This window comes from Salvelinus namaycush, chromosome 41 (assembly GCF_016432855.1).
Source record: "Salvelinus namaycush isolate Seneca chromosome 41, SaNama_1.0, whole genome shotgun sequence".
Lineage (NCBI taxonomy): Eukaryota > Metazoa > Chordata > Actinopteri > Salmoniformes > Salmonidae > Salvelinus > Salvelinus namaycush.
This window is the reverse complement of record NC_052347.1, coordinates 11,524,959-11,550,596: the sequence shown is the minus strand read 5'-3', so window position 1 is coordinate 11,550,596 and position 25,638 is coordinate 11,524,959. Positions and strand designations below refer to the sequence as shown.

General features: G+C 44.7%; 1 protein-coding gene across 2 annotated transcripts; it reads right to left on the bottom strand.

The window, feature by feature from the left end:
• Positions 1-1,236: 1,236 nt before the first annotated feature.
• LOC120034369 (trinucleotide repeat-containing gene 6B protein-like) lies at positions 1,237-24,502 on the bottom strand. 2 transcript variants are annotated; one of them, XM_038980896.1, is made up of 21 exons: positions 24,224-24,502; positions 22,569-22,656; positions 22,294-22,315; positions 18,955-19,314; positions 16,142-18,811; positions 15,900-16,055; positions 15,620-15,804; positions 15,426-15,488; positions 11,223-11,381; positions 10,840-10,974; positions 10,357-10,581; positions 10,048-10,143; positions 9,651-9,846; positions 9,196-9,348; positions 8,898-9,065; positions 8,634-8,777; positions 4,556-4,648; positions 4,187-4,402; positions 3,926-3,996; positions 3,328-3,467; positions 1,237-2,991 (listed from the first exon to the last, which is right to left on the bottom strand). In XM_038980896.1, exons 2-21 carry the CDS (start codon positions 22,623-22,625, stop codon positions 2,442-2,444), a joined length of 5,859 nt encoding a protein of 1,952 aa, XP_038836824.1. In that variant the 5' UTR covers positions 22,626-22,656; positions 24,224-24,502; the 3' UTR covers positions 1,237-2,441. The 2 variants fall into 2 exon arrangements, with proteins under 2 accessions (XP_038836824.1, XP_038836826.1); XM_038980898.1 differs by lacking the exons at positions 22,294-22,315; positions 22,569-22,656.
• Positions 24,503-25,638: the final 1,136 nt, after the last annotated feature.

The window sequence follows — 25,638 nt, the reverse complement described above, 5'->3', positions numbered from 1 at the left end:
CCCAATTCTGATATTTTTTCACTCACTAATTGGTCTTTTGACCAATCAGATCAGAGCTGAAAAAGAGCTGATATGAAAAGATTAGTGTAAAGATCAGAATTGGGCTGCTTGTGTAAACACAAGCATAGAGAGTTGGCTTTTGTTCAGTTATTCAGAGAATAGGTATTTGCAGGATGATTAGATTCTTATGAACATTGTTATGAAGGATAATAGAGTGAAGACAAGAGCCATCATAACAAATTGCAATGGTTCTGGTTTAGAGATAGTGAAGATTCTATCCAGACATTAGTCCTCATGCACATTACCAAAGGGTTCTCCATAGTTCTGCACCCTGGAGTTCGGACACAAGCAGCAGAAGTGAAAGAACAGCAGAGGTCCCCATAAAGTACCTCTGAACCCTGATGGTTTTGCACAATGATGGGCAACTGGTGCCCCCCCCCCTTTTGTGGAACTCAGTTGGGGTCTCAACTTGATGTTGAAAGTCAGAATAGTGGAACACACAAGGTGCAATTTCCAAATTTGGTTGTGCATCAAGTTTTTTTCTTGTTACGTCAGTCACTGACAGTCACTCAATTAGCCCAATTAATCAGCTAACATTTTTTTTGCCAGCCATCTAAACTTCTAGTAATCATGGTCAAATTACCAACCGGGGATCCCCCATTGATTTTGTTAATCACTCTCACTCATATTCAAAACTACAAACATTTCTCTCCACCCTATGGCAAAATTAGTAGAATTGCAGGAAATGTTATAAAATTGCTAAATCTTCTCTCCGCCCCATGGCAAAATGTTTTGTTCGCAAGGTGGGGTGCCCAACAAAATTTCACTGGGGGGGGTGACCAACAGATTCCCCAATTGGCTAGGGCTGGCTCTGACTGCACGTGTGGTTATGGATGTCAGTATTCAGACCCGCAAGCCACGAGTTGATTTTTTTGTGGCCCCCACACCCATCAAAGTGGCCCATCTCTTTTTAACATACAGGATTTAATAGTCAATACTGTCATACTAATTGCACCGCAAATGATATTTCACTGGAGAAGCACATGCTTCTTACAGGCTGTGTGGCTTGTACAGTAAATAGGATTGGTTAAGATGGCATAGCAGATGGACACCGGCTTATTTGAGTGCATGTGAAGTGGCGTGGACACAGGAACCCGTGTGTGAACGGTGTTGGGACACCTGAGGATAAGAGGCCATTCTGTATAGATGGACAATTCTCAATGACCACAAGACAAGTAGAAGCCAATACTTTCATCTTTATTATTAATCTTGTTCTCTTTTTGTTTAAATAAATTTCTTTGTAAAATCTCAAAACGAAACACTGAACAGGAGTGTTAAAGCCTGTCTTAATTTAAAACGATACACAAAACATATAAACGCACGCTAACTCTTTCTGTGTCTTGTAAACAACCCCCCACCACTCCACAGTTTGATAAGATTTGGCATGTCCTTTTTTCAATACATATGCCTTCAGCTCTTTGTAATTAAAATTAAAAAATGTATTATTGCAGTTCGGACAATAAAAAAGAGTCTGCAAAAATAATATTAAAATGAGAAAATAAAACTAAGCATTAGTGCCAATGTTCTTGAACACACACAGTCAGCAATATACCGAATGCACTCAAAACATATTTTTAGACCTTCTGTAAGCAGCCTCACACACTAATCATGACAGGCAGTAACATGCACACTACATTATCCTCACATTCACACACACAGGGGTTTATCACTTGGTCTCATTCATACACACACTGAGTATTCCACACACAGTATCACTCAGAAATGCAATGTTGCCTCATACTGCCAGAGTTTCAACAATTATCATAGTAACAGTAACAAACGTGATTGAGAGAAAACAGTAGGAGGTCAGCATTTGAAAGGAACAATTACATTTCAGTATTCCACTGTTCAAAATAAAAACAACCATACAAAACAGAAACTAACATACACAATAAGATACAGTTCTGTCATCAATCAGAGCAGTGTTTCCACGTGTTTTGATTCAGTCTCCATAAGGGACGAATGGAAACTGCAGGTTGTCCTGCATCACGTAGTTTTCCTATATGACGCGAGTAATGCTGTTACAGTGCCCATCTGTCCGAAAGGCTAGTTTGTATTTGGTGTGTGCATGTGTATGTAAGTCCGTCATCAAATCACCTACTAAGCACAATGCAATCCAGCCAGTCTCTCAGACCAACATACTTTAATTTCAGGTTCAAGTCTAGCAGTTGAAATCTTCATCTGTGTTAAAAGGCCTTAAACATCTAACAGTCCCTGCATTTGTTTATATAATAGCTTAAGTCTGGCCATGAGAATGTGTGTAAGCATGTCTCACATTTCTGCTTGTGTGTTTACATGGTTATATTTAGTAATTTATATATGTATTTGTGTGTTTCCCAGTGTATGTCATGTGTCTAAATATATACTTATGTGAAGGTGTGTCAGATGGAGTCAGCCCCTCCTCCCAGCAGGTCACCAGGCAACAGGGCAGCTGGGCTGCCCATTTGGTGCCTGTCCTCCATTTGGGGTGCACCCCACAAGCTGCTGCTGGAGTAACCTGGGGTCACACCACCCCAGAGCCCAGACCTCCCTGCCTCTACCCGTCCCACCCCACCCCCTACCCCTTTCACAGCCCCGTTGGCGCTCCACTGAGCAAAAATACCAAGCCCAGGACCTTGGGCTGAGGTGGCCTCTGGAGAGCTGCCCGTACCAGCCAAACTTTGCCAGCCGGAAGGCCCCACACTACCCAGAACCCCTCCTCCCCCGCTGTTTCCACCCAAATTGTTTCCTGCTCCTATTGCTGCTTGTTCACTGCCCGGGGAGCCCCCTCTGCTGTTGCCCACCGCTGTGCGTGTTCCTGACGAGCCCTGGGCTGCCCCTGCCACTGGGCTGGCCCCCTCCGCACCTCCAACCTGGGAATGTGCAAAATAGCGAGCCACTTCCTCCTCACTCACAAACTCCGCCAGGATTGTGGTGTTTCCCAGAACACACCTGGAGAAAACAAAATAGGGCAGTGTCCTTTAGTAAAACAGGTGAAGTAGTAGAACATTTACTAACTGGTCATCAGGCTCTGATTCAGCATTATAATCTGAAGCCTTGTTTTTAAAAAGAAAGCTCTGTGTGTGTAAATGGGGGAAAAAAATGCTCAAGACTGCAAAAAAATATATTAATCATTGCAATGATATAAATTGAGCAATTACTGCTTTTTAAAACATGCTGCATGGAGCTAACATTAGGGCAAATTTGTAAATCTTTCATTACAGGCGTTTAGCACTACACTAGTCAGCAGCCCGGTGTTTGTTAGTGTGTAGAGGGGTAGTAGCCTACATGTGCAGTGCACCCTGAGCCTTGGCTGCTTCCTGACGTGTGCTGTAGCGAATCAGGGCGCTGCCCTGGGTCAGGCCGAGGTGAAAGGTCAGCAGGGGGCCGTGCTGCATACAGATAGTCCGTAGTGTGGAACCGTCGATCTGTAGGGGAACAGAAACCTTTGTGGGATACCAGTTTGTCTGTGGTGGGCAAGTGTGAGACTGTAAAAGGGCGGGCAGTAGAATTAAAAATTTTCCCATTCTGTTTTTCCCTTAGCAGCCCTTTCATACCACCGCCATTCAAGCAATCATTAATTGATTGAATGGATCAGCCAACTTCACAATCCAATTACACTTGGGTCACGCATGACACCGGCTCATTTGCATAGAATACACCGAAGGAGAATGCTGATGAACAAGAAATTCACGCCCACCCCTCTCAATGGCCATTTTATTTAACAGCTGTGATAACTTCCACTTCGATGGGTCAGAAAACATAAAATTCCAAATCACCCACAACATAATCCCTAGCCCCCCCCCCCCCCCCCCCATCCTTCTGCTCATTCCCTCCCTGCTCATTGGTGCTAGTGCTAACATCTTTATCAATTCTCTGTCTGTACCTGAGGGGTGAGGTTGCTGAGCAGTAGCCAGCAGCTGCCTCTGGAGGCCACACCATCACTCCACGCTGAGCCTACGGAGGAAAGAGGGCAGTCAAAAACAAAGGGTAGTCTTCCAATCTTTTTTCTGTTGTAAAGCCGGTATCTAATAAATATCTTACTACAATGAGTTCTGAAAACCCAACAGCTATAAATGGTTTCGTATCAAGTTGGCCAGGAAACAGTTAAAATCGCTACAGGGTTGATCCAGATATATAATATTACCTGTCCCAAATCTTGAATCCTGACTGTCCCCGCCCTCTCCCCAGCCCCGGGCCAAACGTGGGGCTCCGCTGCCCCATGGGGATGTCGAGGCCTGTTTCTGACTGGTCAGTCCAGGAGGGGGGCGTGGCAGCTGGGAACTGACACGACTGGTCTTCCACGGCTTATTGTGTCCGATGGGCTCTGGGGGCCAGCTGGGTTTGTACTCCGAGTACTTTGCTGTGGAAAAAAGCACAACTTTCAACACATAAGAAATTACCAAGGGAAACATAGCTAATTTCAATATATCATCAATTTACAGAGCTTGGTTAGCAGCTCATTCTCTCAAATATTAGACTTTAAAGTTGTTCATATATTAGAGACTGTCACTACCTGTGCTGTGTGTATTGCCAAGGGGGTTGTCTGAGGCACTGTAGGGCCAGGCACCTGGTGAAGGCAGCAAGGTGTTGAGGGAGGGGTTTGGCCCTGCAACAGAGATAGGATGTGTCAAAAAATACTGCAATACAACATATGGTGTGCCTAGGGCTGTCATGAAACTTTGTCAGTCGGTGACTTACAATCAAGTAACTGTCGGTCTCACAGTAATTGACCGTTAATTAACAAACACATTTAGCATCTCCTGGCTTCCACACAGCCTACAAGCCACCGCTGTGCACGTTCCTGATGAGCCCTGGGCCGCCCCTGGGTTGGCCCCATCCGCACCTCTAACCTGGGAATGTGCAAAATAGCAAGCCACTTCCTCCTCACTCACAAACTCCTCCAGGATTGTGGTGTTCCCCAGAACACAAGGGAAACAGCTAATTTCAATAAATTATAAATTTACAGAGCTTTGGTTAACAGCTCAGTCTCAACTATTGGACTAGACCTTAAAGTTGTTCATATTAGAGAATGCCCCTACCTGTGCTGTTGCATCCCCAGTTGTGGGAAGCAATAGATCCCAAATTAATACAACCACCAGTATCAAAAACGTTATTTACGCAATGTGGCTGACGCAACAGATCAGAACATTTAGGCTATTTCTTCACATTATAAGCACAGCAATGCGCACATGGAAGTAGGCTATAAGCGCAAATGTTCCATTAGTGGAAAACATCATTATCAAAAGTCAGTGAATGCAATTATGCATGTAACGCTTTTATTTTAAAAAGGTGAATTTTTAGAGTGAAAATTATCTTCCCCAAACTTGAAACTCACGCTGCTCATGTATGCTATTAAGGCTCTAAACCATTTTAAAACTGATTAATGTGCTTACATTTTAAGAAGTTATTTGGCCACTTTAGTTGTGATACAAACCTTATTAAAACATTTTCACAAGTGATAGGCTAATATTGCCAGAAAGGTTGCACATTTTGGGGAATATATGCAAATGAATATTAATACCATTTAAATGTATGTTTTTTGCATTGGATATATTTACCATATCATATGGAGACAGAAACAAACTTTTTACCTTATAAGTAGACAATTGCAAATGATTAAATCCTTCCAATAGAAAAAACATTTGTTACGAGTTGAAGTTTAATTCAATGAATTGACTCATCACATGGGATGTTTTCACTGAACAAAAAAAAAAAGTGAATATTGAATGATTCATCACATCTCCCAAAAACATTTTCAACATAGATCTGTAAAATGATAGTCTAGAAAGTAAAGCATTGGTTGTCTTCCTCTCAGGCTTCCATGTCTTCTCCCTGGACCTCCTCAATGTCCACCTCTTGAACATCAGACTGTGAGGCCTCATCTTCACTGTCACTTTCCAACCTTGTTGAGGATGGCTCATTGTCAGGCTCAAAAAGCCTCAAATTTGCCCAGATGGCCACCAATTTTTACAACCCTTGTATTGGTCAGCTTGTTGCGTGCTTTGGTGTGTGTGTTCCCAAACAAGGACCAGTTACACCCTGAGGCGGCTGATATTGATAAGATTTGGAGGATGGTGGAGGCAAAAGGGGAAAGAGCCTCAGATCCACAAAGTCCCTTCCGCTAGGTGGCTGATGAGATATGTTGGCACGACTGCCATATTGCATCTCCATCCCAAAGCCCTTGCTTGGAAGTGTACTTCGCCAGACTACCAAGAACCTTGCACTCATCAGGCCAAGGTGGCGAGACACGGTAGTGATAACACCATAGACCTTGTTGATCTCTGCACCAGACAGGATGCTCTTGCCAGCATATTTGTGGTCCAACATGTACGCTGTGGTGTGTATGGGCTTCAGGCAGAAGTCGTTACGTTTTTTGATGTATTTCAGAACTGCCGTTTCATCTGCTTGGAGAAACAGTGAAGTGGGCAGGGCATTACCCATTTCTTCTCATACATCTGCGCGCAGTCTCAACGTCAGACAGGATGCCATTGTCTCCCTCAATCCGTGCAATGGCTACTGCTATAGGTTTCAGGCTGCTTACCACTCTCTCCCAAAATACATCATCCAGGAGGATCCTCTTGATGGGGCTGTCCGTGTCAGCAGACTGTGATATGGCCATTTCTTGGAGACTCCTTCCCCTCCAAGAGACTGTCAAACATGACAACACCACCACCCCAATGTGTGTTGCTGGGCAGCTTCAATGTGGTGCTCTTATTCTTCTAACTCTGCTTGGTGAGGTAGATTGCTGCTATAAGTTGATGACTCTTCACATACCTAACCATTTCCTTGGCTCTCTTGTAGAGTGTATCCATTGTTTTCAGTGCCATGATGTCCTTGAGGATCAGATTCCATGTATGAGCAGCACAGCCAATGGTTGTGATGTGAAGGTAGGACTCCTCCACTTTAGACCAAGCAGCCTTCATGTTCGCAGCATTGTCTGTCACCAGTGGGAATACCTCCTGTTGTCTAAGGTCATTGATGACTGCCTTCAGCTCATCTGCAATGTAGAGACCGGTGTGTCTGTTGTCCCTTGTGTCTGTGCTCTTGTAGAATACTGGTTGAGAGGTGGAGATGTAGTTAATTATTCCTTGCCCACGAACATTCAACCACCCATCAGAGATGATTGCAATACAGTCTGCTTTCTCTATGATTTGCTTGACCTTCACTTGAACTCTGTTGAACTCTGCATCCAGCAAATGAGTAGATAAAGCATGTCTGGTTGGAGGGGTGTATGCTGGGCGAAGAACATTCAGAAATCTCTTCTAATACACATTGCCTGTGAGCACCACAGGTGAACCAGTTGCATACACAGCTCGAGCAAGACATTCATCAGCATTTCTCTGACTACGTTCCTCCATTGAGTCAAAAAAACTTCTGATTCCAGGAGGACCATGCGCTGTTGCTATCGATAAGGTATCTGATTCATCATTTTCACCTCGAATAGAAGTAGAGGGACTTTTGTCAGAGGTTGCTTGTTGTGAGTGCTGAGGGAACTTTATGCACATGGCCAGATGATTCTGCATCTTTGTTGCATTCTTCACATATGATTTGGCACAGTACTTGCAAATGTACACAGCTTTTCCTTCTACATTAGCTGCAGTGAAATGTCTCCACACATCAGATAGTGCCTGTGGCATTTTCCTGTAAAGATTAGGAAAAAAATGTTTAAAAAAAACAACAAATACAATTCCACGTACAGATAAATAGTTAAGCAGTTAGATTAAACAACTCCTTTGTAAGATAAATGTTTTAAAATGAAACATGTATGGAAACAGGTGAATTAACACACCTCAGTTAGCAGGCTCAAGCAAACTAAAACCCACATGGTAGCAAAAACCTAACTAGCAGAAATTGTTAACAAGTTAGAAATGATTTAAACACATTTTGCTGTAGGCTACTACTTACTAGTTAACAAAAAAATTATCATAAAATATATTCACCCCACCCAGTATTTTAATCAAAACTTACCAGAAAGCATGTAGTCCTTGGCTCAGACAATGTAGTAGTGTGGGCTCAACAGCATCTCATTAGTGTGCAAGATCTTGAGAATCAGTTGTACATGTGATGGAAGAATGTGCATGCAGAGGATTGCAATTCCATTGAATTGGGGATAGTTTAACCAAAATATGCCACAAGACCTAGAATTGCCTTATATGTATCCTACAAAAAAGGTTCACTGTTTAAGCTATGAATTTAAGCAAAATCCCCCAAATTCCAGTGCTCAACTTCCCATGGAAAATTTCCAGACATTTACCGACCCTTTGCAACCCTAATTGTCACCCATCAGACTATTCTTGATTTAATCTTGTCTTTACATATACTAAATAATATATATTTGTGAAATTTGTTTTGATTTATAATGGACCATGGACCACTGCACCTGTACCAAAACAGGGGCAGCAGGAATTTTTTTAAATGTAATCTATGCACTTAAATAGCGAATGGAGGATGCTTTTCCCACCAGTGTGGATGGATGCTTTTTCGTGACCGCCAGTGTGGCAGTAATACGGTCACTGCAACAGCCCAAGGTGTGCCAATAGGTTTAATCTAATTCAATACTTACACAGAAGCAGTGATTAAACAGTGAGTACCTGTGTTGTCTCGCAGTAGCTGGTGGTCAGAGTCACTGAGGCTGGAGGGTCCATGGGAGCCCAGAACACTGCCAGGGGTCATGTAAGGGTCAGACTCCGGGTCGGCATTCTGGATGCCTTTCCAGGGCACTCCAGGCTGGAACTCTGTCACCACAGAAAAGACTACTGAGCTTGGCAATATTGACATTTATTGGAACTGAAATGTTTCATAATGTCAATTTTAAAATTGCACATTAGGCACTTTGGGTACTGAAAGCAGCTTACCTGGGGGCCAGCTGGATGTCCCAGTCATGGTGCCCATCTTGCTTCCAGGGGTACGGTGCCAGTTGTCAGAAGGGCCCTGAGGGGGCATTACCAAATCATCAACCCCGAGCAACTCATACTGTGAATATGGGGAGCCCTCTCGAACGTTCATGGCCATGGGTAAAGGACCTGCAATAGCACACAAGACAAAAACAGAAATACAAATAATTTGTCAGTTTGACATGGCTTTTCCTTTTACGGCTTTATATTGGTATGATTATTTGTGTCATTAGCTAGACATTGGATTTTAATGACTCACCATTCTTGTGATGGGCTGTATCGGGGGGAGAAGGGGCCGGAGAGTGACCCTCCATCATCCATTTGAAGCGGGACTGCTGCCCTCCTCCATCCTTCACCCCCTCCACCATGGAGCCCAGCTCCAGCCCAGACAGGTTGCCTCCGGGAGCAAGCCCTGAGATACCGGGAAAAACATGGCCAGATGGTTCATTCAATACAGTCATGAGCAAAGATGATGGCTGTGTTGCTAAAACTTGGGCCAGTGTAATCCCCCTGAAATCAAACAGCACGGAATAGCTGTTTGACTTTCGTCACGGCAACAGTGATATACGAGCTACTGTTTACACAAATTAGTTGGATATGATTTAGTAATGGTTTGCCTTCGATGTCATACTGAGTAGACTGCTCTAAAAACTGACAGATTGGACTGAGATGTGTTAGAGAGATAATAACGAAGACCAAACCTAAGCAACTTACCAGAGTACATCCCCTGTGTTTTGGCATGAAGATCTGACAAGGGGCCACCCATACCAGGGTGGGGCATCGAGTCTGCCATCGGCTGTTTTGGTGCCCCTCCAAGAGATGGGGACAGTTTGGAGCTCCCACTGCCTCCACCTACCACTCCCTGTTGTTGCTGTCTCTGTTGTTGCAGAATAGCCATGATTCTAGCCAGCTATGGAGACATGGGGTAAGAGAAAAGATTGAAAAATTATGTACATAAACAAAACATTGCATCATGAGAATAAAAACAAGCTGGCTAGAAAGCTACTACATGCTGAAAGTCTAGCACAACTATTGCATCTAATATTTAAATTAGTCTGAACTGCTATAGGTATAGTGATAAGGCACTACACTACTATGGGACGTTCAGAACCTGCTGTGGATCAGGCTGCTGGCGTATTGGCTGGGGCAACTTCCTCTGGTTCTGCAGGAGCTGCTGCTGCTGTTGCTGCAGAAGGAGCTGACAAGCCTGGGGGGGTGGAGGAAGGTATGGAGTTGGCAGGCACAAAGTAGTTTTACTATTCTATTCCACTGAGAGAGCCAGTGTAGTAGCAGTTTTACAGTGGCAATTACTTGATATCCAATCAATACAAGATTATTTGAATTACTGAGCAAATTTGAAAATTGTGATAAATGGTTCAGACGGCCTGAACCACAATATCGAGGCGGAGACGATATTTACCAGGTGGAACTGCTGCACATGGGGGTAAATGTTACTAAGCACTGCAAGTTGCTGTGGGGAGAGCTGAGGTGGGAACACCCCTCCCCCGACACCTACTCCTCCGACACCTACTCCTCCGACACCTACTCCTCCGACACCTACTCCTCCGACACCTACTCCTCCGACACCTACTCCTCCGACACTGCTGCCAGGAGAGGGTATCTGCTTTAGCATGGGGCCCGGCACCTGTGAGGTGAAAAAATATAAAAATGAAGCATCACCATGTGTATTAGCACTGTGGACGCTGGAGAAAGAAAAAAGCTCTCTTGGATAAAGAATGTAAAGTTTTGTTAGACAACCTGGCCAATATTCCAAAATGGTAATCTATAGACAAGATAGAAAATATATTGTTATTGAATGTTAGAGGACCTGCTCATACCCAACGTGGAGCAACTTTCTAAATAAAAACACTAATATTCATGAGGAACACCACATGTAACGTACCTGCGCAGACAAGAATTGATGAGGGACTTGTCCGCGTAACCCTTGGGAGGGGTTCATGGGATGCATCCCAGGCTGGTGCATTCCCCGAGACAGAGGCATCCCACCGCTGCCACCAAATAAACCATGACCACCCATCTGGAACGATGGATATACAGAGGAGTAGTTAAATATGAAATGATAAATAGTTAGTGAGAGCTGCTAAAAGGAAAATATCTATAAAGTTAGTTGACAAAAAAAAGCTAGTTGATGTTTGCTGGCTAGCTAATGATAGGGTCAACATATCTAGCCTCCTCCACCTAGGCCAATCGACGGATCACGCAAACTTTGCTTCGCACAGCTTCAAGGACACCTTGAACCCTTTGACAGGAGTATGACTCTCTTACCTTGTCACTGTACGGCCCCATGTCTCCAGGCCCCATGTCTTTGGAACTGGGCATACGGTAGCCTCCTCCACCTCTTCCTCCTCTCCGCATTTCACCGCTGTAGTCGTTCATCCCTCTCTTATCTCCTTCCAACTTTTTATCTAGACTCAAGTCCTCGCCCTATTAAAAGAGTAGGACGCTTGAGTTTTTACTCAAAGTAACAGTGTGATCAAAGACTTAGTAACTTAGTTGTCACGATCTGGTTAACCATCACTACAAACACTTATGTTTTAGCATTTTTTAAACATTTACTAACTTAAGGATATCTTCAGAACTACCCATTTCTCAACATCTTGAGAATTGATGCTACTTAGCTAATTCCAGTTGGCTAACGTTAGCTACTAGCCATGCTAGCATGTAATTACATTCCAATTCATGGTGAGATACTATGTGCATCCACAAATAATAAACCATATAAATTCATGCAAAAAACTGCAACGCCTCTACTCCTGTGTGTTTGGTGGAGTATGGGAACCGTGCGCACATCTACTGTATGCAGTGCTCATTTCACCCCGGAGGACTTCGATGGCTTAGTATAACCAGTGGAAGGCAGGATTCGGAATGAAACCAGATGTTGTGCCGAGCGTTATTTGTGAAGACGGCAAGCTCTATTTCAGGGTTCCCCAACTGGTGATATTATTTGGGTCAAGTTGTGTGTGCCAAAAAAATTATAATAATCTATATAGAAAAAAATTGTATTGGACATAAAACTGTAAAAACAGCAATAAATCAGTTCCAAGTGATTTTTATTTTGGAAATCTGTTCCAAGTATTCCCAAGCATAATAAAGAGACGTGATCGTATAAAAATGTAAGCAAGGTTTGAAATGATTATGTTGTAGTCAAATATATCTGTTTCGGCTTATTGTGGTCCATCAACAACCAAACTTCCCACGCAGGCGCACTCTTGACAGAGTGATAACCCCGTAATAACAGAAATATAGGGATACTTAAAACATGAACTTAACACTACCCACCACTGCGACCTGTACGCTCTCATTGGCTGGCCCTCGTTTCATATTCGTCGCCAAACCCACTGGCTCCAGGTCATCTACAAGTCTTTGCTAGGTAAAACCCTGCCTTATCTCAGTTCACTGGTTACCATAGCAGCACCCACCCGCAGCACACGCTCCAGCAAGTATATTTCACTGGTCACCCCCAAAGCCAATTCCTCCTTCGGCCGTCTTTCCTTCCAGTTCTCTGCTGCCAATGACTGGAACGAACAGCAAAAATCAGTGAAGCTGGAGACTCATATCTCCCTCACTAGCTTTAAGCACCAGCTGTCAGAGCAGCTCACTGCACCTGTAAATAGCCCATCCAACTAACTCAGCCCCATACTGTATTTATTAATTTAGCTCCTTTTCACCCCAGTATCTCTACTTGCACATTCATCTTCTGCACATCTATCACTCCAGTGTTTAATTGCTGTATCGTAATTACCTCACCACTATGGCCTATTTTATTGCCTTACCTCCCTTATTTGCACATGCTGTATATAGACTTTTTCTACTGTATTATTGATTGTATGTTTGTTTCTTCCATGTGTAACTCTGTGTTGTTGTATGTGTCGAACTGCTTTGCTTTATCTTGGCCAGGTCACAGTTGTAAATGAGAACTTGTTCTCAAACTAGCCTACCTGGTTAAATTGGATTTTTTAATTTTTTATTCACCTTTAACTTACTATAAATCACTATTGGATTAGCATGCAGACTCTCCCTCTGAAGTCCTCTCCTTGGCTCTTTGACTTTGGTAGCTAACTCAGCCGTCAATTGTTAAGTCTCCGCTCTTTTCACTTTATATCTGCTGTCTTTTTTGTTGTGTTCTCTGGCTTACTACTTAGCCATGTCGACAGTGGTGATTGGCTAGCTAGGCTAGTTAGCTGGCAGGCAAAAATAACAAAATTAGCTGGCTTGCTAAGATAACTGCATATACTGGTAACATTATTTGATAACTGGTTAGATGTCATTATGTATTTCCAAAACTTTGGTTTACTTTAATGTAGCTGTAAGATAGGTGTTGACAGCAACTGGCTGACTCAAGCAGTGCTAACCACATGTTCTCTCTAAGCTGCGCGCATGCCGCACAGCTCACTGGGACTGCCGCGCAGAAATATCAGCCCACAGAGATGCACAAGATATAACTTCACTGCTCTAGAAAGTTGAGTGGTCACCAACTGGTCAATCATGATCAACCGGTTGATCGCCAAATAAAAACCTAACGATAAAGCATTGTGTTCCTATTTTTACCGCTGTTGCCAGTAAGCGCACCCGATTCAGCTGCCCTGTGCGCCAGGTAGGAGAACTGTTGCCATTTTGAACCATTTTGTGTGTCTTAAGGCACAATCTCTGCCTTCCCGGAGGGCCCAGAGAGCAAATAAAGTGCCCTATAGGTCTACCGCTGGCCAATCAGATGGCTCAGACGACCGTGTCTGCAGTAACGTAGCAGGCATAAAAGGAAACTACAGCAAAGTTGATACTGAGTTTTCAAAACCATGACGAGACTCAACGAATACAGCAAAGATATAATTTTTTTTATGAGTGGGTTGAAGTTTAACGCAGCGCTGTAAACACTTTGTATTCAATACTTTTAAAAGCCATCAAATGAGCATTCTCCCATTTCCACTCAGTGCTACAACAGGCACTGCAGCAGTAATGAATGAGTAGGAAAGTATCTATAGACTTGCGTTATTATTAGCAGCTTGGGTCGTATTTAACAGAGGAATATCTCACTTTCTCTGTTCATAGGAGTAACATGAATTTGTGCAATAATGCAGTGCAACTCGAGTTTTGCCATCAGCTAGAAGACTGTGTCCCTTTTTGGTCAGTGGAGAAAAGGGAGAGCGGAGGGATGTTAAGAGGCTGTATGCTACTTCCTCCCTCCGCTGAGACTGACCATCAGATGCCGGCCCCATAAGAACAGTAAAATAAAAAGCTAATTATTTAAATGTATGCTCACCCAGCTATGTCTCACAATTAATACAACAATGGATCTATTACCAGTGTGATCATATAGCCAACCTCAAATTTTGAAAAATAAATATATTTTAAAATGGCCCGAACAAAAATGCATTGGCAGGGCAATTCAAGCAAAGTAAATATGTGGTGATAACGTATTGGGCCTATAGCTTACTGCACAAACCTGATAGCTACAGTACTGTTTTAACTGGTTAATGTTGCATAGGTAATGTTTTAAGTCAGGTAAAAAAAATGTTTACCTGAGCAGTAGATCTCAGCTTGCATTTTGACTCAGAAAAGGTTGGTGACCACTGTTCTAGAGTTGTCCCTGTTAACACGATCAACGTTTCCCTTTACTTTGGTAATTGTGATCGAATCAACGCAATATTACCCACGTTCAATGCAACATACCGAAACAAAATGAACTATACAAGAGATTTTTATGTAGGCAGAACGCATCAGAGAATAATACTATTGCATTGACACTCACTACTCAGCCCTTACGGTACAACTACTCAGCCCGGGGCGGCATAAACAAATCAGAGCTGCAGTCGCTCTATATGCAAATAGACCATTGCCATATATGGATCTGTGCCATTTACTTTGAACTGGACTGTGTTAACGGCATGAGCGGACATGAGTAGATGGAGTTGTTTTGAGATCAAAGCGAGAGCCGCATGTAGCCATGTGCACATTGTTCATATGTTTTTTATCCTCTATTTAACTAGGCAAGTCAGTTAAGAACAAATGCTTAATTACAATGACGGCCTACTCCAGCCAAACCCCCCCTATGGGACTCCCAATCACGGCCGCATGTGATACAGAGAACAAAACATGTACATTTCTAGACACCATTGAAAGACGAGTCAGGTACAGAGCTTTTTTGTCTTAAAGAGGCAGTGTTGTATTTTGAGACAGGCAAGAATAAGCTAAGTAGCCAATAAGCAGAGGGTTTGCATTATAGGGAATAGACTGGCTTGCCGGGTCCTCCATATTATGTCACACCCCGCAAATGTTTTTTCCGGCATGACTTCGGCATTCTGATCAGTTCTATATAATAACTCGAAAAGTGAGGTGTAACTTTGTATTGGGACTTTTGATGAGGAGTCTAATGCAAATCCATATGTTACATGTGGTTACGTTTATGCTACCTACCCGTCAACAGAAAATGCATCGTCACCATCCTTTCTTCCGAGACATAATAGGACTTACCATGAGTCCCATATTTTGGAATTGTCGTGTCATTGGGTTCATCCAGTTGTCTCCACCTCCACCCTTTAGGGAACAAACGCATAAACATGCAATGTAGCTCAACATAATCCCTCAATCAGAAAGATGTCTTTCCTAGTTCCACAGATTAGGATATAAAAACAAAATTGAGCAAGCAGACCCTAATCACAACATACCTTGCTGTTGCCTCTCTTTCCCCCGGGGCCTTGCACCCAGCCACCAGAGTTATAGTTGCTGCTGGTCTGTGAGCCTGTGCTGTTCCAAACTCCACCAACGTCCTCCTCCTCATCCCAACTGGAGTGTCGAGAGGCTGGAACTGGGCCCTCTCCTTTGCCCCAGCTCTCTTGCACTGACTTTGAACCTATGGGACATGCAAAAAGGGGTCATGCAATGTCCTAAGAAGTAACAACCAACAACACATTTGCCTTACAATGAAAACTCCTTGAAGTGTCTTACCAGATTTAGATGAGGGGTTTCCCCAACCAGCAGTTTTGCTTGAGTTATCTGGGTCTCCCCAGCCAGATGGTGCATCAGAAGTCTGCCCCCAGGAAGCGGTGCCATTATCCACAGATTGTCCAACGAGGTTGCCACCCCCTCCCCACATAACTGGGCCTGGTAATACAGAGAAGAACATATTAAAGAATCTGCCAGAAATACAAGTTGTTGGCCTTTGAAGGAATAAGTTGGGCATAGCTTACCCATTCCAGGTGCATTGCCAGGGTTAGAGTCCCGGTTAGCTGGGATCGCAGGCTGTCTCCTTGGTGGTGGCTGTTGTACGGATGTAGGTGGACCCTGTTGAGTTTGGCCTTGAAGTGGCGGTGGCGGACCAGAGGGGGCACTATTTTTGTCCCACAGGTTCACATTCTTGCTGTTGTAGCAGGTGGGATCTCCCCAGGCTGAAGTGCCATCGTCAATCTCCATCTTGCGGCTGATGGACTGAGGGGAGGGCCCCTCCCACCCGCTTGGTTCAGGGGCCTCAGCAGGCCCAACGGGGGTCTGAGGGATGGGGCCAGCAGTCCAGCCCGAGCTTTGGTTCTGATTCTGGGTGGGAGGACCTCCTGACCTGCCCAAGCCTCCTGGTGGCTGTTGGGTCTGTGATTGGTGTTGCTGTTGATTTGGGGCTTTCAGTGTTGCCACTTGGCTGTTTGGTATCTGTGCTGAATGCGGCTTCATGCACCAGTCCTGGTGCGGTTTGCCACCCATGTCACCTCCACTTCCCCAACTCCTCTGTGGGCCTCCCTCATCGATGTTACCCCAAGATCCCTTGTCTGTGTTGCCTCCACCTCTGCCCCTCCCTTCCCCCCAGCCTCCACTGACTGTCTTGGGTTCACGCTGCGCCCAGTTGCCTCCTCCTCTTTGTTCCCATCCACCTCCCTCCCTACCCATCTCTTTCCAACCCCCTGCAGTCCCCTTCTCCTCCTGACCACCTCCCCAGCCACTCCCTCTTCCACCACCCTGTTCTCCGAAATCTCTCCAGTTACTTCCTCCGCCCCCTCTGCGGTCTCTCCCCTCCTGCTCCTCACTGCCCCAGCCTTTGCCATGGCTCTCTGAAGTACCGACGTCGCCCCAGGCTCCACTCGTCTTTCCCCGGCTGCCATCAATATCTTCCACTGGCGTCCTGGAGGAAGCAGAATTCCGCATGTTGGATGGTGGAGCACAATTTGACTCGTCATCCCAGCCACCCTTTGAAGGTACAGGGCCAGTGTTCATAGTAGGCATGTGGGCCCCCGCAGATCGATCAGTAGTCATTGTGCTGTTGCTTGCGGGGTAAGCAGAAGGCCGACCAGTAGAATTAACGGCTTGAGATGGAAATGCAGGGGAACTGCTTCCCTCATTTTGACTGGCTGCTCCTGTATCCAGGTCCCAGGCCACATTCTGCTGTACCTGGGTCTGCCCCCATCCGGTGTTGGACAGCACCCTGGGATCCAGGTCCGACCGGCTGAGCATGCTCTTTAAGGCCACTTCAGGGTTGGGGGGTGGGTTGCTGGAGCGGTGGCGGGATTGCTCCTGGTGCCGATTGTGACTCCCAGCCCTGGACCCTCCTCCACTAGAGCATGAGGGGCCTCCACTTACTCTGCCTTGACCTGCCCATTCCCCCACAGCATCAACCCCTTTCTGATTGTCCCAAGCTGTTGTCATAGTAGCAAATGTTGGTGAGACAGAATCCTGGGATATGCCACCATCACCACCACCTCCGCTGCTGCTGCTGCTCTCGCCTCCACCGCTACTTCCTATTGCTGGGTTGCTGGAACCCCTGACACCTGTCGACCCCTGTGTACCGCCCCAACCCTCCTCTGTAGCCCCATCCCATGCTCCCTGAGATACCACTGGGGTATTTGAGCTAACATCATTTCCCCTGACCCATGCCTCATCTCCTGCCAAACCAGCTTTCTCACCTTGGCTGCCGAAGCCCCACACGTTGGCCTCCTCCCCCTGAGCTGCATCTCCCCCTAATCTGTCCCACCCGTCAGTCTTAGAGGCACCTGTGTTGAGGTTAGGGGGGGGGAGCAAGGCTCTCCATGAAGAGGAAGAGGTTGTGGAGGAGGATGACGAGGCAGAGAGATTCCCGCTCCCTCCAACAACCCCACTGTCTACAAGTTCTCTGCCTCCTTGATTTGGTCCTTCTCCAAGCTCCGGCCCCAAGCCCCCCCAGTCCCCATGGAGATGTGCTCCATCCCTGGCAGGCATTTCATGGAGTTGGTGCTGATGGCTAGCTTGATTCACAGAGGAGAGTGGATGAGTATGGGTGGTACTGGCAGAGAAGGATGTTGTGATGGATGAGGGCACAGCTTCAGTGGTAGCTGCACCAACCCCTGTCGTTCCATCCTGCACAAGGGCAGGCCAGGCTGAAGGGTTGGCATTAGGGTTGAAGTTGGCACCAGGAATTCCACTAAGAGGGCTCTCCTGAGCCCCAGGAAGAAAGGAGACTTTGGAATTGTTGAGCACTAGCCCCTCTGTTGTTGCTGCAGCGGCCACTCCAATTCCAGGCTGACTGGAAGAGCCCCACACGACACCAGACAGGACACATTCAGTGAGTGACGAGGGGGAAGAGTAGGGTGGGGAGGGACTGTCTGAACTCCCAGCTCCTGCCCTCAGATGCTGTTGGGTGCATTTGTCAGTCCGTGAGGCACTGCTATTGTTGGGGCCATCCAGCTCTGCCCCCTCGGTACCCACTCTATCCCCACCCGCGATGCTGGGCCACTCTTCAAGGTCACTCCCATCCACTATCACATTCTCCCAGCCCTGAGATGGGGGCTGGCTGCCAGAGCCCACCCCCCATGTGGAATTTGCATAAGTTGAAGAAGCAGCGACTGAAGATGATGGTGAGGAGTGAGGGGGTGAAGGAGAAGGTGAACCCAGATTGGGATCTGTAGATAATGAGCAAACATACTTTGTTAACTTGAGGACCGTGTTAAGGTTAAAACAGCATATTAATTACACTTGGACGAATACTCATTTTGCTGGCAACTTCAGATCCAAACCACATCCTTTCATTTCAATGTTGACCCACCTGTGGATCCAGATGTGGTTGCATTGGGGGCATCTCCCTGTGAAAGAGGGGGTGTGTCTCCCCTACCGCTGCCTCCCCCCAGCAGCATGCAGGACAGTGGTGGCTGGCCCCTCTTCAGAAGCACTTTGTGGTCCTGCTGGCAGCGGAATCGTGGGGGCACCTCTCTGGGCATATAGCGCTGAGTTCCGGTGGGGGGCTGTCCGTTGGCCACAGCCGCCCGGTTTGCATTGTTCCCGCCCGGAGGAACAGCGAACCCAGCTGCAGGGCAGGGGGACGATGGTGGAGTGGGGCCAGGGCTGGGAGACACAGAGCCAGGAGTGGCTAGTGACTGCGTGGAGGTGGCCTTGGTTAATTCTGGCACTTAAAGAAAATGAAATGAATGAACCACGTCAATAAAGTCAAAGCTGAAATGCATCCTAATGCTATGTAACATAATATAAACTTGACTATTTCCTCCTTCATCCTTATCCTGTTTGATGAATGGAAAGGGTGTTACAGATGTACAGTACCAGTCAAAAGTTTGGACACACCTACTCATTCCAGGGTTTTTCTTGATTTTTACATTGTAGAATAACAGTGAAGACATCAAAACTAAGAAATAAACACATGGAATCACAGAAACAAAAATAAATTATATATTTGAGATTCTTCAAAGTAGCCACCCTTTGCGCAAAGCTATCATGGCATTCTCTCAACCAGCTTCATGAGGTAGTGACCTGGAATCAATTATATAAAAGTTAATTTGTGGAATTTCTTTCCTTCTTAATACATTTGAGCCCATCTGTTGTGTTGTGACACAGAAGAAAGCCCTATTTGGTAAAAGAACAAGACCAAAGACCAAGAACAGTTCAAATAAGCAAACAGAAATGAAAGTCCACTGTTACTTTTAGACATGGTCAGTCAATACAGAACAATAAGAACATTTAAGTGCAGTCAAAAACCATCAAGATCTATGATGAAACTGGCTCTCATGAGGACCACCAGAGTTACCTCTGGTGACTGCGTGAATCAGGCCTTCATGGTCGAATTGCTGCAAAGAAACAGGCGCACAATTGACCCAGCGTCGCCCGGGTTAGGCAGTCATTGTAAATAAGAATTTGTTCTTAACTGACTTGCCTAGTTAAATAAATAAAATATATAAAAACACTACTGAAGGACACCAATAAGAAGAAGAGACTTGCTTCGGCCAAGAAACACGAGCAATAGATATTAGACTGGTGGAAATCTGTCCTTTGGTCTGGAGTACAAATTTGAGATTTTTAGATCCAACCGCCGTGACTTCATGAGACGCAGAGTAGGTGAACGGATTATCTCCACATGCGTGGTTCCCACCGTGCAGCATGGAGGTGGTGGTGTGATGGTGCTTTTCTGGTGACACTGATTTATTTAGAATTCAAGGGACACTTAACCAGCATGGCTACCACAGCAATATGCCATCACATCTGGTTTGCGCTTAGAGGGACTCTCTTTTGTTTTTCAACAGGACAATGACCCAAAACATACCTCCAGGCTGTGTAAGGGCTATTTGCCCAAGAAGGAGAGTGATGGAGTGCTGCATCAGATCATCTGGCCTCAACCCAATTGGGATGGTTTGGGATGAGTTGGGCCACAGAGTGAAGGAAAAGCAGCCAACAAGTGCTCAGCATACAGTGGGGAGAACAAGTATTTGATAACCTGCAAAATCGGCAGTGTTTCCTACTTACAAAGCATGTAGAGGTCTGTAATTTTTATCATAGGTACACTTCAACTGTGAGAGACGGAATCTAAAACAAAAATCCAGAAAATCACATTGTATGATTTTTAATTAATTAATTTGCATTTTATTGCATGACATAAGTATTTGATCACCTACCAAGCAGTAAGAATTCCAGCTCTCAAAGACCTGTTAGTTTTTCTTTAAGAAGCCCTCCTGTTCTCCACTCATTACCTGTATTAACTGCACCTGTTTGAACTCGTTACCTGTATAAAAGACACCTGTCCACACACTCAATCAAACAGACTCCAACCTCTCCACAATGGCCAAGACCAGAGAGCTGTGTAAGGACATCAGGGATAAAATTGTAGACCTGCACAAGGCTGGGATGGGCTACAGGACAATAGGCAAGCAGCTTGGTGAGAAGGCAACAACTGTTGGCGCAATTATTAGAAAATGGAAGAAGTTCAAGATGACGGTCAATCACCCTCGGTCTGGGGCTCCATGCAAGATCTCACCTCGTGGGGCATCAATGATCATGAGGAAGGTGAGGGATCAGCCCAGAACTACACGGCAGGACCTGGTCAATGACCTGAAGAGAGCTGGGACCACAGTCTCAAAGAAAACCATTAGTAACACACTACGCCGTCATGGATTAAAATCCTGCAGCGCACACAAGGTCCCCCTGCTCAAGCCAGCGCATGTCCAGGCCCATCTGAAGTTTGCAAATGACCATCTGGATGATCAAGAGGAGGAATGGGAGAAGGTCATGTGGTCTGATGAGACAAAAATAGAGCTTTTTGGTCTAAACTCCACTCGCCATGTTTGGAGGAAGAAGAAGGATGAGTATAACCAAGAACACCATCCCAAACCGTGAAGCATGGAGGTGGAAACATCATTCTTTGGGGATGCTTTTCTGCAAAGGGGGCAGGACGACTGCACCGTATTGAGGGGAGGATGGATGGGGCCATGTATCGCGAGATCTTGGCCAACAACCTCCTTCCCTCAGTAAGAGCATTGAAGATGGGTCGTGGCTGGGACTTCCAGCATGACAACGACCCGAAACACACAACCAGGGCAACTAAGGAGTGGCTCCATAAGAAGCATCTCAAGGTCCTGGAGTGGCCTAGCCAGTCTCCAGACCTGAACCCAATAGAAAATCTTTGGAGGGAGCTGAAAGTGCGTATTGCCCAGCGACAGCCCCGAAACCTGAAGGATCTGGAGGAGTGGGCCAAAATCCCTGCTGCAGTGTACAAACCTGGTCAAGAACTACAGGAAACATATGATCTCTGTAATTGCAAACAAAGGTTTCTGTACCAAATATTCAGTTCTGCTTTTCTGATGTATCAAATACTTATGTCATGCAATAAAATGCAAATTACTTAAAAATAATACAATGTGATTTTCTGGATTTTTGTTTTAGATTCCGTCTCTCACAGTTGAAGTGTACCTATGATAAAAATTACAGACCTTTACATGCTTTGTAAGTAGGAAAACCTGCAAAATAGGCAGTGTATCAAATACTTGTTCTCCCCACTGTATGTGGGAACTCCTTCAAGACTGTTGGAAAAACCCTTGAATGAGTAGGTGTATCCAAACTTTTGACTGGTACTGTATATACAGGACTACAACAACAAAAAACATACCTTTGACTTTTTGTTCAGTCACCTGAAAGTATAGAAGACCGTCAGTGCCATGAAACAGCCCACATATTATTGTAATGAATGTCAAGCGCAAATACCACAAGCAACTATGGAGCGCAGGCCAAGTAACTCATTATTGCCGTCACGACTACAACTAAAACACAGCCGGAACAGTGTGGCTCTGACTTTCAATGGGCCATGAAACTGGATCAAACACCAGACAGAGCACTCTGAATTATGTAGGCCTAGTTTTCTGATGAAAAGTGGATACTATATACCTTCTGGGAAGATTCCCTTTTCTTTTTATCCTCTTTCTTCTTTTTCTTGTCTTCCATGAACTGCTGTTCCCTTTCCTGATTCTCCTATCTGGACACATTTAAATGGATGTGGGCATTGATATTGGGCGACAGGCATCAACATCAAGTTACATACATTTGCTGCGACTTGCCTAAAAACGTTTTATCAACAGTTGATCAAAATGAACTCTTACACAATTAGTTAATGTTGTCAGAACTATAGTATTAAGCAGACACAACCTTGGCAACAGTCTGTGGTAGCCACCCTGAATTATTCATTTTCAAGCAAACGATTATAACTCCAAACATACAACACACATGCACACCAACAGAGAGGAAATGTAAGACTGGGCAGTACCTGACTGGTATAAAAAGAGTACCCGTTTGCTGGTAGAAATATTTAATTGTCACGTAGGTCAAGGCCTAACGAACTAGGCGAGAAGGTGAGTGTGTGCAGGATAGAGCGAGCTAGTTGGCTAGATGGGTCAGGTATCACGGGGTGGCATTTAGTTTTAGTCCCCCTGTTTGACTCAGCTTTACAAAAGCGCTCCAATGAAAACGCTAGTAAACTGAAAATGTGGTCTTTTGAGTGGATGTATGGGAAACAAAAACAATGCAAGTTTGCGCTATGGGAGGCACTTTGGCAATTTGGACAAGCTCTTGTCCAAATTGTGTAGTAGTAGTCTAGTCTGTAAATACAATTTAAGGACAGCAGTCAAGTTAAGCTGGTCAAAATTGTCAGAGGTAAAGAACTAGCTAGCAAGCAATCTAATATTGGAGTAAAAAAAATAATATTTATACTGTGTTATGTGGATCTATACGCGGCATTAAATAAATAACAATTCCCATAATAGCTAACGTTACATTATGCTAGCTAGTGCCACTTAATACAAATCAGCTAGCTACCTAGTTAGCTAGCAGAAGCTTGCCTGGTGGTATCGCTCTGACGTTTGCAAAGGCCTATTCCAGTCTCGAGCTCGAGTACAGAGTAGCCCCAAGCTGGACACCCGGTGGCGTTGGACTTGAAAAAACGGACGAAACAGACTTCTCGAGAATAAAGTCACGCAACGACACAAATGTGTGTTAACCTAGCTAGCTAAATTGTTAAAATAGTATTGACACTAACTAGCTGTAAGATAGCCCTTTCGTGCGAGCGACTGACGTCGTTACTTGACTTAACCTTTGAGCGGCAGTTAAGGAACACGACGTACAGTTGCCGGTTTGCTAACCAGCTCCCATAGATAAACTCCATACAGTTTTAAAAAATATATATACAAAATAAAAAAACATCCATACATATCGGCTACACAGATATACTGTTGATTAGCTGAGTATTCCGTGCCTATCAACAATAGTTAATAGCAATGTTAATTGAATTGAGTGTGTTTCTCAATTATTCATGCATACACACACTAAACAATACTGCTTCATAGCATGACTTGTCTGTACAATCAACTGTCGTTTCTGGACTGATGTGACTGACAAGGCCAAAGAAGCTACGATAAAACTTCAGTGACGTTCTCTGTAGCTAACTTAGCTGACTGACGTTAGCTGTCGCTTATAACGTAACAAGGTAAGAAAAATCCCAATAGCACACACATTTTACAACATTGTAATGAACAACCTAAGTTACTCACCTCAGGAATCACAAACATAAAGTACTTTGTGAAATTCTTGCAGACCTAGTTAGCTAAAGCTAGTTTAGCAATCTAACGGTAGTTCAAGGCTAAACCAAATAAGAAATAACATCACCAAAAGACGAAATGTTGACAATCGAGAAATTCAGTTAAGGTATATCCTTTCGTACGAATGTAGTTTTCGCTGTAAACTACACATGTATAACCTCTTGGTGGTTGCAAAGCGCTGTGAGGTCGGTTAGTTTACTATCGGCCATTTTGCTTCTCTGTGCAAGCTTGTGTTGTTGACCAGAGGGAGGGGGGCTGGATGGATATCTGCACTCTGCAGCAAGGGGGCGTATTCTCTCCCAAGCGTGACGTCATTTACATCCAATTAGCCAGAGTGTTATCAGAGATGACACTTCTCAAATTTGGTAGAAAGAGTTGTAAGCCAAAGCAACAGTCCAGGACCATAACTAGACAGTGAAAACTGAACAACCTCTGCCATAACTCAGTGAACTTAGATATTGCAAAACAAAAACTCATCAATAACCTAGTCATTTCTCATCTTTGGTTTACAGTCAGCTCCCGAATGAGATAATAATAAGTATAATCAATGCATTCACTCTCTTCTCTTCATCATACCTTTTCCAGAACACAACGTATTATCTGTATCATAAGACTGACCTCAAAATACCAGCCTCATTTGACTGCTTATTTATACCCTCTTGTTATGTGACATTTCCTCATGTTGTTGTTTTTCTCTTTTGTTGCCTAGTGGCGTCCGCATGCTTCCCAGACGGAACAGTTCGTGCATATATTATGATGACATTTTGTGATGTTTTTGTTTGTTTTGGACATCAGCATGTTTTTTTTCATCAGTTCAGGCACACCATTATTTTCTCTCGAGGCAAGCGGAAGTCGGTCGATGAAGTCTACGCCCCGTCGTCGGCGATTGGTCAACAGTAGGGATACTTCAATGATGTGCCGTTTGAATGAGAAACGACTCGTCCTCATGCATATTTATTCCCTTTTTAGTTTTTTTATTGAACCTTTATTTAACTAGGCAAGTCACTTGAGAAATACTGCACCAAATATCCTAGTCAAATGCAAAATTGCGCGACTAAAATCTCCTTAGCAAAAACGTCAAAATTAATGAAAAATGTCTTGAGTTATGCGGTGTTCAAAACTGGTAACTCGGAAATCTCTAACTTCCGACTTCAATCCGTTGGAAACAACTGGGAACTCGGAAAAAACGAGCTCCGACGGGAAAAATCGATTTGAACGGTCATCCAACTCGGAATTCCATCTCGTGAACGAGGGGGGACTTTCTAGAGCTCCGACTTTCCAACCTTAGGATCACTGATGTCATGATTTGACCTCGTATTTTTCCGAGTTCCCAGTTGTTTTGACCTCGGCATTATTATACCGCTGCG

What these genes read in the sequence shown, in the direction of transcription:
- LOC120034369 (XM_038980896.1), bottom strand. Translation starts at nt 22,625, where the DNA reads ATGGAAGACAAGAAAAAGAAGAAAGAGGATAAAAAGAAAAGGGAATCT. An exon ending in TGGCAATGCACCTGGAATGG is followed by an intron (nt 16,056 to 16,141) that starts GTAAGCTATGCC and finishes CTGTATTACCAG; the next exon opens with GCCCAGTTATGTGGGGAGGG. An exon ending in GCTCAGGGTGCACTGCACAT is followed by an intron (nt 2,992 to 3,327) that starts GTAGGCTACTAC and finishes TGTTTTCTCCAG; the next exon opens with GTGTGTTCTGGGAAACACCA.